This window comes from Mandrillus leucophaeus, unplaced genomic scaffold (genome assembly GCF_000951045.1).
Source record: "Mandrillus leucophaeus isolate KB7577 unplaced genomic scaffold, Mleu.le_1.0 Scaffold342, whole genome shotgun sequence".
NCBI classification, from domain to species: Eukaryota; Metazoa; Chordata; class Mammalia; order Primates; family Cercopithecidae; genus Mandrillus; species Mandrillus leucophaeus.
Window position 1 is genome coordinate 563,757 of NW_012103610.1, and position 12,539 is coordinate 576,295.

General features: G+C 44.7%; 1 protein-coding gene across 2 annotated transcripts in view; it reads right to left on the minus strand.

Annotated features, from left to right (window-relative positions):
- The window catches only part of LSG1 (large 60S subunit nuclear export GTPase 1), a 29,376-nt gene extending 24,323 nt beyond the window's left edge, over positions 1–5,053 (minus strand). For both annotated transcript variants that reach the window (XM_011988959.1, XM_011988958.1), the window contains exons 1-2: positions 4,640–5,053; positions 2,620–2,746 (exon numbers count right to left, since the gene is read on the minus strand). In XM_011988959.1, the coding sequence (XP_011844349.1) occupies positions 2,620–2,746; positions 4,640–4,915 (403 nt within the window). In that variant the 5' untranslated portion in view covers positions 4,916–5,053. The remainder of the gene's footprint in view (positions 1–2,619; positions 2,747–4,639) is intronic.
- Positions 5,054–12,539: the final 7,486 nt, after the last annotated feature.

The window sequence follows — 12,539 nt, forward strand, 5'->3', positions numbered from 1 at the left end:
TCTCACACGCCCTGACACTTCTCTTTCCCTGCTTCCCTCTCTACTGTCTCACCCCATAACCTGAGAACATACTACCATTAACCCAGATCCTTCTCTCACGCCCTGACACTTCTCTTTCCCTGCCACAGTCAGATATCTCAGAAGAATACAACTTGCTCATTCCTTGACTTCCTCACCTCCCACTTTCTGTTTCTCTAGATTCCAGCTGTGGCTCTATCACTCCACTAAAACTGTTCTCGCAGAGATTACTAATTGACTTTAAGAAGAAAATAGCACCGGGACGGTGGCTCACGGATCCCAGCACTTTGGGATCACGAGGTCAGGAGTTTGAGATCAGCCTGGCCTACGTGGTGAAACCCCGTCTCTACTAAAAATACAAAAATTAGCCAGGTATGGTGGCACATGCCTGTAATCCCAGCTACTCAGGAGGCTGAGGCAGGAGAATCGCTCGAACCCGGGAGGCAGAGGTTGCAGTGAGCCGAGACCACGCCAGTGCACTCCAGCTTGGGTGACAAGAGAGAGACTTCATCTCAAAAAAAAAAAAAAAAAAAAAAGAAAAAAGAAAATAGCTTTACTAAGATATGATTCACATACTATACAATCCACCCACTAAAGCATACAATTCAATGATTTTCAGTATATTCACAGAGTTGTGCAGCCATCGCCATGATCCATTTTAGAATACTTTCATCACCCCAAAAGGAAACCTCTACCCATTAGCAGTCACTGTCCATCCCCAGGTACCTGGTGGAAATCATCTACTTTCTGTAGATTTGCCTGCTTAGGACTTTTTGGTGTTTCCATTTTTTGGTGATTATGAATAATGCTGCTATGAATACACACGTACATGTTTTTGTGTAGACGTGTTTTCATTTCTTTCGGGCACACACCCAGGAGTGGCACTGCTGGATCAGATGGTAATTCTATGTTTTACCTTTTGAGGAACTGCCAAAATTTTTTATAAAACAGCAGCACCATTTTATACTCCCACAGCAATGTATGAGGTTCTAATTTCTCCACATCCTCACCAACATTTGTTACAGGCCTCTTTTATTTTAGCTATCCTAGTGGGTGAAGTGGTATTTCATTGTGAAACCCAGCAGTTTATTTTTGTCCCTTCACTCATTTTTGCTTACGCTACCCTCTCCATTAGTCTGGTTTACTCTAGCTCCTTAAGTGTTCTTGTTCCTCTTATCTTCTCCATTCTTCTACTATCTCTATTTCAGTTCTGGCCTGTTTTTCTTGCTAGACTAAAGTGATACGGTCTCCTAACTCATCTTGCTTCCTTAAAATTCATCAGTGATCTTTTAAAAAATGAAATCTCATGTACCTATTAGACATCTGCACTCCCATGTTCCCTGCAGCGCTATTCACAATAGCCAAGATATGGAACCAACCTCAAAGCCCATCAATGTATGAATGAATAAAGAAAACGTGGTATATGTATATATACAATGGAATACTACTTAGCATTACAAAAGAAGGAAATCTTGACACTTGTGACAATATGAATGAAGCACTACGCTATGCGAAATAACCCAGGCACGCAGAAAGACAAATACTGCATGATCTCACTTATATGTGGAATAAAGTCGAGCTCACAGAAGCAGAGAGAAGATGGTGGTTAGCAGAGATTAGGAGTGGGGGACATAGGAGAATACTGGTCTAACAGTGAAGTTTTACTGAGGCCGGATGAATAAGTTCTGGAGATCGAATGTACAGCCTGGTGCTAGTTGATCATAATGTATTTACTAGTTAATAATACAAAATTTGCTAAGAGAGTATATATCTTGTTTTCACCACACACACACACAAAAAACCAATGTGAGGTGATGGATATGTTAATTACTTGATTTTAGTAATCATTTCACTACATATATATACATATATAATATAAAACCAAACATCACACTATATACTGTAACTATATACAATTTTTAGTTGCCAATTATATAGCTCATTAAAGCTGGAACCCACACATCCCCCCAAAAAACACTGAAAAATGAAATATGAAATCATGTTGCACACTTGTTTAAAGCTTCCCTTAAACCTTTGTTCTCTCCAGAATCTGGCCCATATCCACCTGCTCAGCACCTGTGCTCATCACATCCCGCCCCCTGCACTAGCAAAGTCAAACTTCTAGCCGTTTTCTGAACAAAGTCGGCTGCTGCTTCACATCTTGGCTTGAGTCCTCTGCCTGTCTGTGTAAAAGGTCTTATCTCATGTGTCCTTCTAATATCTATTCATTGTTCAAGACTCAGGCTGGGCGCGGTGGCTCACGCCTGTAATCCCAGCACTTTGGGAGGCTGAGGTGGGCGGATCACGAGGTCAGATCAAGACCATTCTGGCCAACATGGTGAAACTCCATCTCTACGAAAAATACAAAAATTAGCCAGGCGTGGCGGCGTCTGCCTGTAGTCCCAGCTACTCGGGGTGGGGGCTGAGCAGGTGAATTGCTTGAACTCAGGAGGCGGAGCTGCAGTGACCCGAGATCGCGCCATTGCACTTCAGCCTGGGCAACTGAGCGAGACTCTGTCTCAGAAAAAAAACAAAAAACAAAACCTCAGCCCTAGATGGAAATGTGACAGTGTCACATGCACTCAGCAATAAACAACTTACCCGCTACAAACTCTGTTCCTGCAAGTTCTGCAGTAGCAAGGAAGTCATCAAGGGAGCTCTCTTCAGTCACTGACTGAAGATTAAGACGACCCCAATCATAGCCATCATTGAGTTCACTTGTGTGCAACTATGAAAAAACACAGGGTGATAAATACAGCTGCTCTCTTCTGCTCTTGGCATCCAATAAGCTCTAAACTTCCTTGCAACTAGTCTATGGTCTTGAGGATGGTTGTAGTCCCTTTAGAATCAATACTACTCATGGTTAACGTTTAAAGGAGCACGCTCTTACCTCATAATAGGCAGTTCCCTTTCACCATTTCATTAATTTTCAAAAACTTTTGAGGTGAATTTTATTGTATTTTCACTTCACTGATGATGAAACTAAGGCTTCAACAGATAAAATAACTTGCCTATAGTCGAAAGCTAAATGGCAGAGGTGGAACTTGAACCCAGATTGACTCTGCTAGTCAAAATTAGTTAAAACTTTACCTGATATAGCCCCACAATAATACATTTTACACAGTGACCCAAAGCTGTATGTACATATAATGATACAAGCATTCAAGTACCATTCCGTACAGTAAAATGGAAACAAAAGAATACTGAAGCCACACCCTATTACATGTAACACATTTTGATATTTCTCTATCTTGCTGGGGAAAAAGTAAAAACAAAAAAGCTAGTTGCAAACCACTAAATTGATTTCCCGACACAACCCAGAGTTTGATAACCATCACCCTAAGCTATATACTTAGTATAGGTACAAATAAAAAAAAGTGCCAGGCGTGGTGGCTTGTGCCTGTAACCCCAGCTCCTCAAGAGGCTAAGGCAGGAGGATTGCTTGAGGCCAGGAGTTTGAGATCAGCCTGAGCAACGTAGCAAGACCCTGTCTCTCCAAAAAACAAACCAACCAACCACCGGGCCTGATGCTGTGCACCTGTAATGCCAGTTAGTCAGAGATTAAGGCGGGGGATCATCTGTGCCCAGAAGGTGGAGACTGTAGTGAGCTGGTGAGTTATGGTCACACCAATGGCACTCTAGCCTGGGTGACAGAGCATGACCCTGTCTCTGAAAATGAATGACTGAATGATGAAAAAATAAATATTAAAGGCCAAAGGTTTAAGTGGTCATAGAATCAGCAATGAAATTAGGATCCAATTATTTACCATTCATGTTCAATCTTCCCACTATTTCCTAAAAGGCTTCATTAGTAACAAGTTTCTTCAAAACTAATAAAAATTACCAGAAATCTAATCTCCAGAGTAACTCTAACCTGATGAATACTGATAAGCACTCTATGCTGTTTACTCTGTAGACTATATGGATGAAAGTCAGCTGGTATGACAGTGGCACACGGTTAGTTAGCTCCAGGGGCACCCTTAACTTTAGCACACGATCTTAGAACTCAAATGTTCTCATTCATTCCTGGGGGAATGAATGGTGAAAATAACGACTAGAATGATTAACACAAGTCAAATCACTTCATTCATTTTTTTAAAGATCCTTCTATAGCCTAGTAAAATATTAGGTCCTGTCACACCTGAAAAATGAATGATTTATCTTTGAGCTAAACCACTAGGGGGGGCTTCGCCAGGGTGAAGCAAGGATCTGAATTATTCTGTATTTCTGGCAGTAGTAACCAACCGCTCTGGAGGATCCATTCTTTGAACAAATCAATACAAAAATACGTTGTGTCTCTTTCCTGCTCTGGAAGTTCCAAGCACTTCAGTGGCTTCTTGGGCAAAACACAAACGTACTCAAGACCTGGCACTGAAGACTCTTCACCTTCTCACTCCACGCCTCATCAACACACTAACCCTTCTTTCAAGCTTCTTCTACCTTTGCGTTCTGGGCCTTGCCAGGAGCGGGGCCTGCTACTTGGCTTGGCAGAAACTCCAACTCGTCCTTCAAAACCAGACTGAGGCGTCCCTCCCGCAAAACTTACCTGACTTTTGACCCCGAATTTTGCAGCACTCAGGCTAGACAGAAAAGATAAGAAAGATGACATGGTCTGTCTTACCCAGGAGTCAGTGTGACGATGGCTTCGGCTCCGCTGAGTCTGATGGCGCATAAGGGCCCGTCCCAGCGACCCACCGGCCGGGGCTCTCCTCCGGCCCATGGCAACACGACCACCGGGCGAAGCTTCCCCGCTCCGCGCGTGCAGTTTCCGGGATTCACAGTTCGATCCCCGGAAGTGACGATAAGCGAGCCCAAGTAGTTCAGGCTCAAACTTGAGAGGGGAAAGCAGAATGACTTGTCCTAAAGTGCTCTTTTTACGTCTCGAGCTTGCCAGCATTATAGAATATAAGTGAAAAAATGGTTCTGGGAACTTATCTATAGATTTCCTGGCGAACGTCTCGAGTTTCGATAAATGACTGAGTTAAAAGAATGGTTCACTCTTGATTTGTGCGTCGGTCTTTAGCGTCCGGCGAGAAACTAGCGTACCTCGAAAACAGGGCGGTTCCTATGCGCGGCACTAGCTCCGCCTCCCGCCGCTTCCGTCAGAAGGACGCGGAGACTCCGAGGAGGAATGTTTCGGAGGCGCTGCAACGGGGGAGGTTCCCCGCGCTGGTTGTCAGCCGGCGTCCCAAGGTGTGGTGTCTCCGAGGTCCAGCACGGCGGCTTTTTGTTTACCTAGCCGTCCCCAGCTGCGACGTGGGGAGAAAAGTCTTCGCCTGGATGTGCATTTGGAATGAGAGGCTGAATAGTATTTCCGGAGCTTGGCAAGGTTGTAAGGAAAGTTAACAGGAACTGACTTACGCTTTATCTCAAATTAAAAAATGTTTTAACGGTTCTAGTTACAATTTCATTACCCTTTTTACAAATAATTAAAATGAAAGTGAAAACAGTGAGCCAGCTCCACTCCTAGAGGCCTGGGCTTCTCTGTTCCTCACTTGAATGTTTCATTTCCCTATAATGGGAATAATAGAAAGTCAGCTTAGAATTGGCTGTGTGCTGGTGAACTACATTCTCGTTGATCCAGAGAACCATCTCTTTGTTTTGATGTTTAGAGAGAGGAAGCAGCTTGAGCAAGTCATAGACTGAGTGCGTGCAGTGTCCGGAATCAAACCCAAGGCTTGTCACTAGCCTGTACACCCCTGAGGAGACCGGGGAATGAGGGTTGTTAACATGTATTATTTATTTATTTATTTTTATTTTTTGAGACAGAGTCTCGCTTTCCCCTAGGCTGGAGTGCACTGGCGTGATCTCAGCTCACTGCAACCTCTGCCTCCCGGGTTCAAGTGATTCTCCTGCCTCAGTCTCCCGAGTAGCAGGAATTACAGACGCGTGCCACCGCACCCGGCTAATTTTTGTATTTTTAGTAGAGACAGGGTTTGGCCATGCTGGTCTTGAACTCCTGACCTCAGGTGAATGCCCACCTTGGCCTCCCAAAGTGCCAGGATTACAGGTGTGAGCCACCGCGTCCAGCCAAACATGTATTTTTAAATCATAGGATCAAGGTAATGCATATATTACCTAGCATAGCTTGGTTTAGCCAGTCCACAATGTACACATTTATCAAAACATGCTGTACAACATAAGTAATACACAATTTTTACTTGTCAATTAAAACAACAGCCAAAAAGAAATAAAAGAAATCATAGGATCAAGAATCCATTTAACCCAGGGCTTCTCACACTTTAATGTGCATATAAATCCCCTGGAATCTCGTTAACATGCAGATTCTGATTCATAAGTTCTGGGGTGAGGCCTGTGGCTCTAACAAGCTTCCAGGTGATACCCATGTTACTGGTCCCTGGGTTAGACTTTGAGGAGCAAGAGTAGTCCACTCTTTTCTGGTGCAAATGAAGACACAGAAGTGGACTGGCTAAAGGTCACAGCAAGTTAGTATCAGGCGAAACTGGGTCCAGACTCCCACCCATTCTGAATTCCCTGCCAGGCCCTCTGTGTGCTACACCTTACCCCTCTTACTGAATTGAAGTGAGTTGAAATGCCCAAGGGACCGCTGACAAGCTGCGAAGTAGTTGGCAAGCCTTTGAGAAGGCAGAGCTCACAGATGAGCAAAGGGATGCATCAGAACATGATTTCTCCCATTTCCCAATTTAGAAACAGTGTATCTTTAAAATCCTACACGTAATCTCCAGAAGGAAGATATGAAGAAAACCCATGAAATAGAATTAGTAGACAGCTCCTGTCTATCTCTCCAGAGCTAAGTGGTTAAAGATCAAACTAACTGATGAAGTAAGATTAGGTAGATTTCACATTTTGATAATACTAGGAGGTGAGATAGAGAAACTTGCCATTGCATTCCTAGAGCTCAACCAGGAACTTGGGACTTCATCCTAGTTTCCTTTTTCAGATTTTGTCACCTCTGGAGAAAATAAACACTTTGGTTTTCCATTATTACTTTTCTAAGGTCTTAAAAAATCTTGACCAAATAAGACCAGGTGTGGTGGCTCACGCCTGAAATCCCAGCACTTTGGGAGACTGAGGCGGGTGGGTCACCTGAGGTCAGGAGTTTGAGACCAGCCTGGCCAACATGGTGAAACCCCGTCTTTACTAAAAATACAAAAATTAGCCTGGTGTGGTGGCACGCACCTGTAATCCCAGCTACTCGGGAGGCTGAGGCAGGAGAATTGTTTGAACCCGGGAGGTGGAGGTTGCAGTGAACCCAGATCATGCCACTGCACTCCAGCCTGGGCAACAAGAGTGAAACTTCATCTCAAATAAAAATAAAAATAAAAATAAATCTTGACCAAATAAACCAAAGTGATAATCAGGAGTGGTGAGGAGTCAAAAGGTCATAAAGATTTAATTAGCAGCAACTACTCCTAGCTGACAAGAAAAGCATAGATAATTCTTGTATTTCTCCAGGACGTTATGAAAATCTACCAGTGACAGACAATTGAGTCTCTGTCTTCTTATCTGGTTAATGAGGCTAATAACAATTCCTGTCCCGAAGAGGTAACACATGAGATAATGCTGCAAGGTCACTGCCTAGTAATTTGTGGGAGTACCGTTGGGCACAGCTGAACACATTTTCTTTCCCCAGAAACGAAGCAATGAAGGTGAAAGCCCAGCTGGATAATCGATCAGTGAGAAGGACAAGGAGGAAGGGAATTGAGGGTGTTGATGAGACAAGATCATGGGATCCGGATGAAAAGGAACGAGGTAAGCTTGTGGGAGAGTGATGATGGTGGTGATGAAGGGTGGAGCAAGGTGCTGGCTGCTGCCCAAGTGAGGGGGTTGCCACGATGAATCAGGCTAGGTCCCTGCCCTCCAACTGCAGAAGCCATTTCACCCACACACTTCAGGAACAACACTGCCTAGCCGAACCCCTCTCCCTGCTTTCTCACGCCAGCGGAAACTCTCACCCACCAGGCTGGTGACTGGAAGATGGGTCCAATCCTCCCGATTCCCCACACAGCGGAACACTTCCGTTAAAGCCAGGATCCTCTGACAAGCTGGCTCCTGGAGGAGGCTGCATTGATTTGGGGATTGGCAGCCTGGCACCCAGCTTCTAAATAGTGACACAGGGAGTGTTCCCTATTCATGGGGTTGCATAACGCTTGATTTCTACCGCGTCTGAGCAAATGTGGTTATAAGCTCTGAAACCCACACCCAGCAACAAACGTTGGAGTTGCTTTCAGCTCTCCAGGTCCACACTGTTGTGCCTCTGGGCTCCACATCTGTCTGCGGAAGGAGAGGAAAGAGTGGGTTGGTTTCTGTTTTGTTTTTCCTTTCATACCTTGGCCAAAAATGAGTTGGTGGCAGAAAAGTTGTTCCAAGGCGAGCTTGCAGCCTGGTCTCTCCTCCTTTCCCATGTGATACACCACCTCCTTCTACAAGGACATTGAAACAGTTTGCATAAGGCTGAGAGTTGTGAAAATAGACGTCTGGCAGCCTCTGTAGAGCGTAATTGAATCAGTAGGGAAACCGCCTATGATTATCTGCCATTCTCAGTTTATCCCTATTGAAAATGGGTGGATTCTCGCATGAGTTTCATAATTCAGCAGATTTTTAAAAATCTTTTTAATTGACATATAATAATTGTATGTATGTATGAGGTGGTTTTGATACATGTATACATTGTGTAATAATCAAATCCGGGTATTCAGCATATCCATCACCTCATTTATCATTTCTTTGTGGTAAGAACATTCAAAACACTCTCTTGTAGTTACTTTGAAATATACACAATATTGTCAACCATAGTCATGCTGCTGTCAGCAGACATTTATTGGTGGTTATTATATGGATTAATTTGAGGCCCTGTGCTCAAATATTGATTTCTTGCCTGTGCAAGGAAAAGTGACCTCTTGCTTTGGTGACACAGGCCCCAAGAGCCTATGTATTTGAACCCACGAACTTTTTCTCAACTCGTGTTATGTATAGAATAGCTAGTGTCTTTTATTCAAAGATGACTTTGCAGTTACTTTCTCCCTCTTGACAGTCAAGTGAAAAAGGGTATTGTTATTTTACTGCCCTTTTAGCTGTAGAAGTTGAGACTCAATACAGTTAAGTTAAGCAAAGTAAAATAAAGGAGGCTAAAAGTAGAATTAATAATCACCAACTCTAAAATCTGCACGTGGGAAGTCCTAGGTTTCTCCCATTCATTCATTTACTCACTCATTCATTTATTCATTCATTCACTCATTCACTCATTCATTCATTCACTCATTCATTCACTCATTCACTCATTCATTCACTCATTCATCATTCATTTATTCATCACAGGACTCTGAGGATTCAGCACTGGACAAACTCCCTGCCCTGAAGAGCTTACACTTTACTGGTGATCAGCCTAATAGACTCAGCCAGGGTTAAAGAGCTTAAGTCAGGGAGCCATGAACCTGGCTCCCTGACTTGAGCCAGGTCATGGTACAGCCATGAAGGTGTACCACCAGGTAGACCTTACTCCATTAAGAGGGCCTCTGACCACCAGGATTTTACATTTTGTCTCTAAAAGTGGTCCGTCTCCTTAAATCACCATAATAAATATACTAATATATGCATGTAAACCTGGATGGTGATGGAATGCAAAACTATGTTGTATGAGGACAAGGTGATAGAAATGAGACTAGTCTACGGAGGGAGACTCTGGGGGTATGTGGGAGCCATTTCCATTTGTGTGGAGGACTGTCATAGGAAAAGGAAAGAAGACTGTTGTGAGAAGACACAAGGCAAGAACAACCAGGACAAATGGGTAGAAATCACAGGGATACAATTTTAGGTTCAATTTGTTGGAAACTTCTTACAATCAGAGGGGCTCAAAGATATATTGGACAACTTAGTAAGGTAGTGAGCTCCCTGCCACCAGAGGTATTTAAGCAAAAGCCAGATAATCAGGTGTCAGATGTTCTAAGTCAGGTTCAAGCCTCAAAGTGGGTGTTGGAATAAAGAACTGCTAAGATACTTAACAGACTCCTGACCCTGGTAGGTTGTCTTCCTCTTTATGCTATCTCTTGCCTCATTCCACTATTTGAAATGACAAGGGAACAGTGATGGTCTCAGAAAGGGTGCCTAGGTTGGCAAAAGCAGGGTGGTGGCTTCACCATGTAACATGAGAAAAAGAGTACATCTTGCCCTCACTGTCATGAGAGAGTTGAGGGTACCGCGAACCACCATTTAGCAAATTCAGCCATCATTAGTCACAGATACTACTAACACAAGTGGAAATGTTAAAAATAATCAGTTTGAAGGAAAGATCCATGGTTTCTGCTTTAAAGTTAATCATGTAGGGGTAATGATTTCTCCTCCTTCCATCTTCAGAGGGGACAAACCAATATTGACTGGTCCCTGCCTTTGGTGGCACTGAGGAGAAGGCTCGCTTGTGAGGCTCATGGTTTCATCACTCTTGGCTTCCTTCTTGTGCCCTTGCATTTCTGCCTGGGCCTTGTCCAACGTTCCAAGCAGGCAGCCCATGAGAGGAGAGGCTCCAAGGCAAGGGGCATGGTAAGAACATTTCTGGGAGCTTTGGTCACAGGGTGACCTCCAGAGTTCATAGACTTCTGACTTGTCTATTGGTCCTTTCTCACTCCTGCAATTTCCTGCCATGGGCTCTGTTTTGATCTTTTGTCTTTTATATTTATTTATTTTCAGAGAGCTTTGTTGGAAACATGGCTTCTGTTTTGAGTTAATGGTGTCCCTTAAAAAGACATGTTCAGGCCTGGTGGCTCATGCCTGTAATCCTAGCATTTTGGGAGGCTGAGGTGGGAGGATCACTGGAGCCCAGGAGTTTGAGACCAGCCTGGGCAACATAGCGAGACTCCATCTCTACAGAAAAGTAAAAAAAAAAAAAAAAAGAAAGAAAGAAAAAATTAGCTGGGTGTGGTGGTGTGTACCTGTGTTTCCAGCTACTCAGGAGACTGAGGTGGGAGGATCACTTGAGCCCAGGAGGTTGAGGTTGTGGTGAGCTATGATAGCGCCACTGCCCTCCAGCCTGGGCCACAGAGCGAGACCTAACCTCCAGTGCTTGTGGGTGTGTCTTTCTTTGGAAAGAGGTCTTTTGAGATGAGGTTCCACTGTGTTGTGCAGGCTTGGTCTCAGACTCCTGGGCCCAAATGACCCTGCTGCCTGGGCCTCCTGAATACTGGGATTACAGGCATGAGCCGCTCATTGTACCAGGTTTGGAAAAGGGTGTTTGCAGATGTAACCAAGTGAAGAAGAACTCATACTGGATTAGATGGGCCCTAATCCAGTAACTTCTGTTTTAGAAAGAGAAACATGTGGCTGCATATGCAGAAGACAAAGGACAGGCCACAGGCAGAGATTGGAGCGATATGTCTAAAACACAAGGAATGCCAAGGATGACAGGCAACCATCAGAAGCCAGTAAGATGCAAGGAAGGATGCTGCCTCCTCCCAGCCTCCAAAACTGTGAGAGGATACATTGTTGTTGTTCTCAGCCCCCTCATTTATGGTAATCTGTTATGGCAGCTGTAGGAAATACCTATAGCTTTCCTGTGATCTTAGAAATGAACGAGAATTTGCTCAGCTCCCCAACAGGCAGAGAAGAGCAGCAGCGTGCTCCGGGACCCTCGGTGAGTCAGGGCTGGAGGGTGGGGGTCAGGATTCCTTCTTGGCCAATCTTGTGTACCTGAGCCTTGGCTCTGATCATGGCATGTGCCTGCTCTAGTGCCTCCAGTGACTCACCACAGCTTATGAGACGCCTCCGCCTGCCATTCAGGGCCATCAGGAGTCAGGCCCTGGCCTGACCCAAACACAAAGAACATAGGCTTTGGAGATCTTGGGCAAATTTCTTAACTCCTCCAAGCCGTGGTCCTTTCCCCCGGAAAAATGAAGAGACTAGCACAGACCTGACAACACTCTTAGGAGCATGAAATCTTTGGACGGATCTGACTCAGCACAGTGTGTGACATGCGGTGGGAGCTCGGTACTTTTGCGTTCCCTCCTCTTGCCCGGTTGTTGGATGTTCGACACTAACTACCTTCTGCATGGGCCCTTTTCCTCCTCTGGACCACTCTCTCCTGCCTCTGTCTACAGCAGTCTGCCCATCCTTCCATGCTTGAAGTCCACTTCCTTTCTAAAGAGGGCCCTGGTCTGGGCACTGTTTGACTACAGGTTATTTCTCCTGCGATGGGAAATGGGCTGCCAGACTTTCAGAGACCCAAGTGCGATCTCCACCACTACAGAGAGCTGTCTCACTGGTGGAGTCCCGTGACAGTCATGCTTGACTCTAACGTCTTTGGGGGCAGTGAGAGCCATTAGCAAAGTGCACTTTTCATTAAGGGGTCCAGCGAGTGACCACTCATTCAAGTCACAGGGAGAAGTATGTTTGGCTTTCTGCTCCTGTTCAGGTCATCAAATGAACCTATGAGCCCCAAAGCAGCTCTTCCTAGAGGGGGAGCAAACGAAGGATGTGGGTTCTACATATATATGTGTTTAGAAGCTTCTGGCTTTACGTTTAGCCACAGGAAAGGGCCCTGGATTGAGATT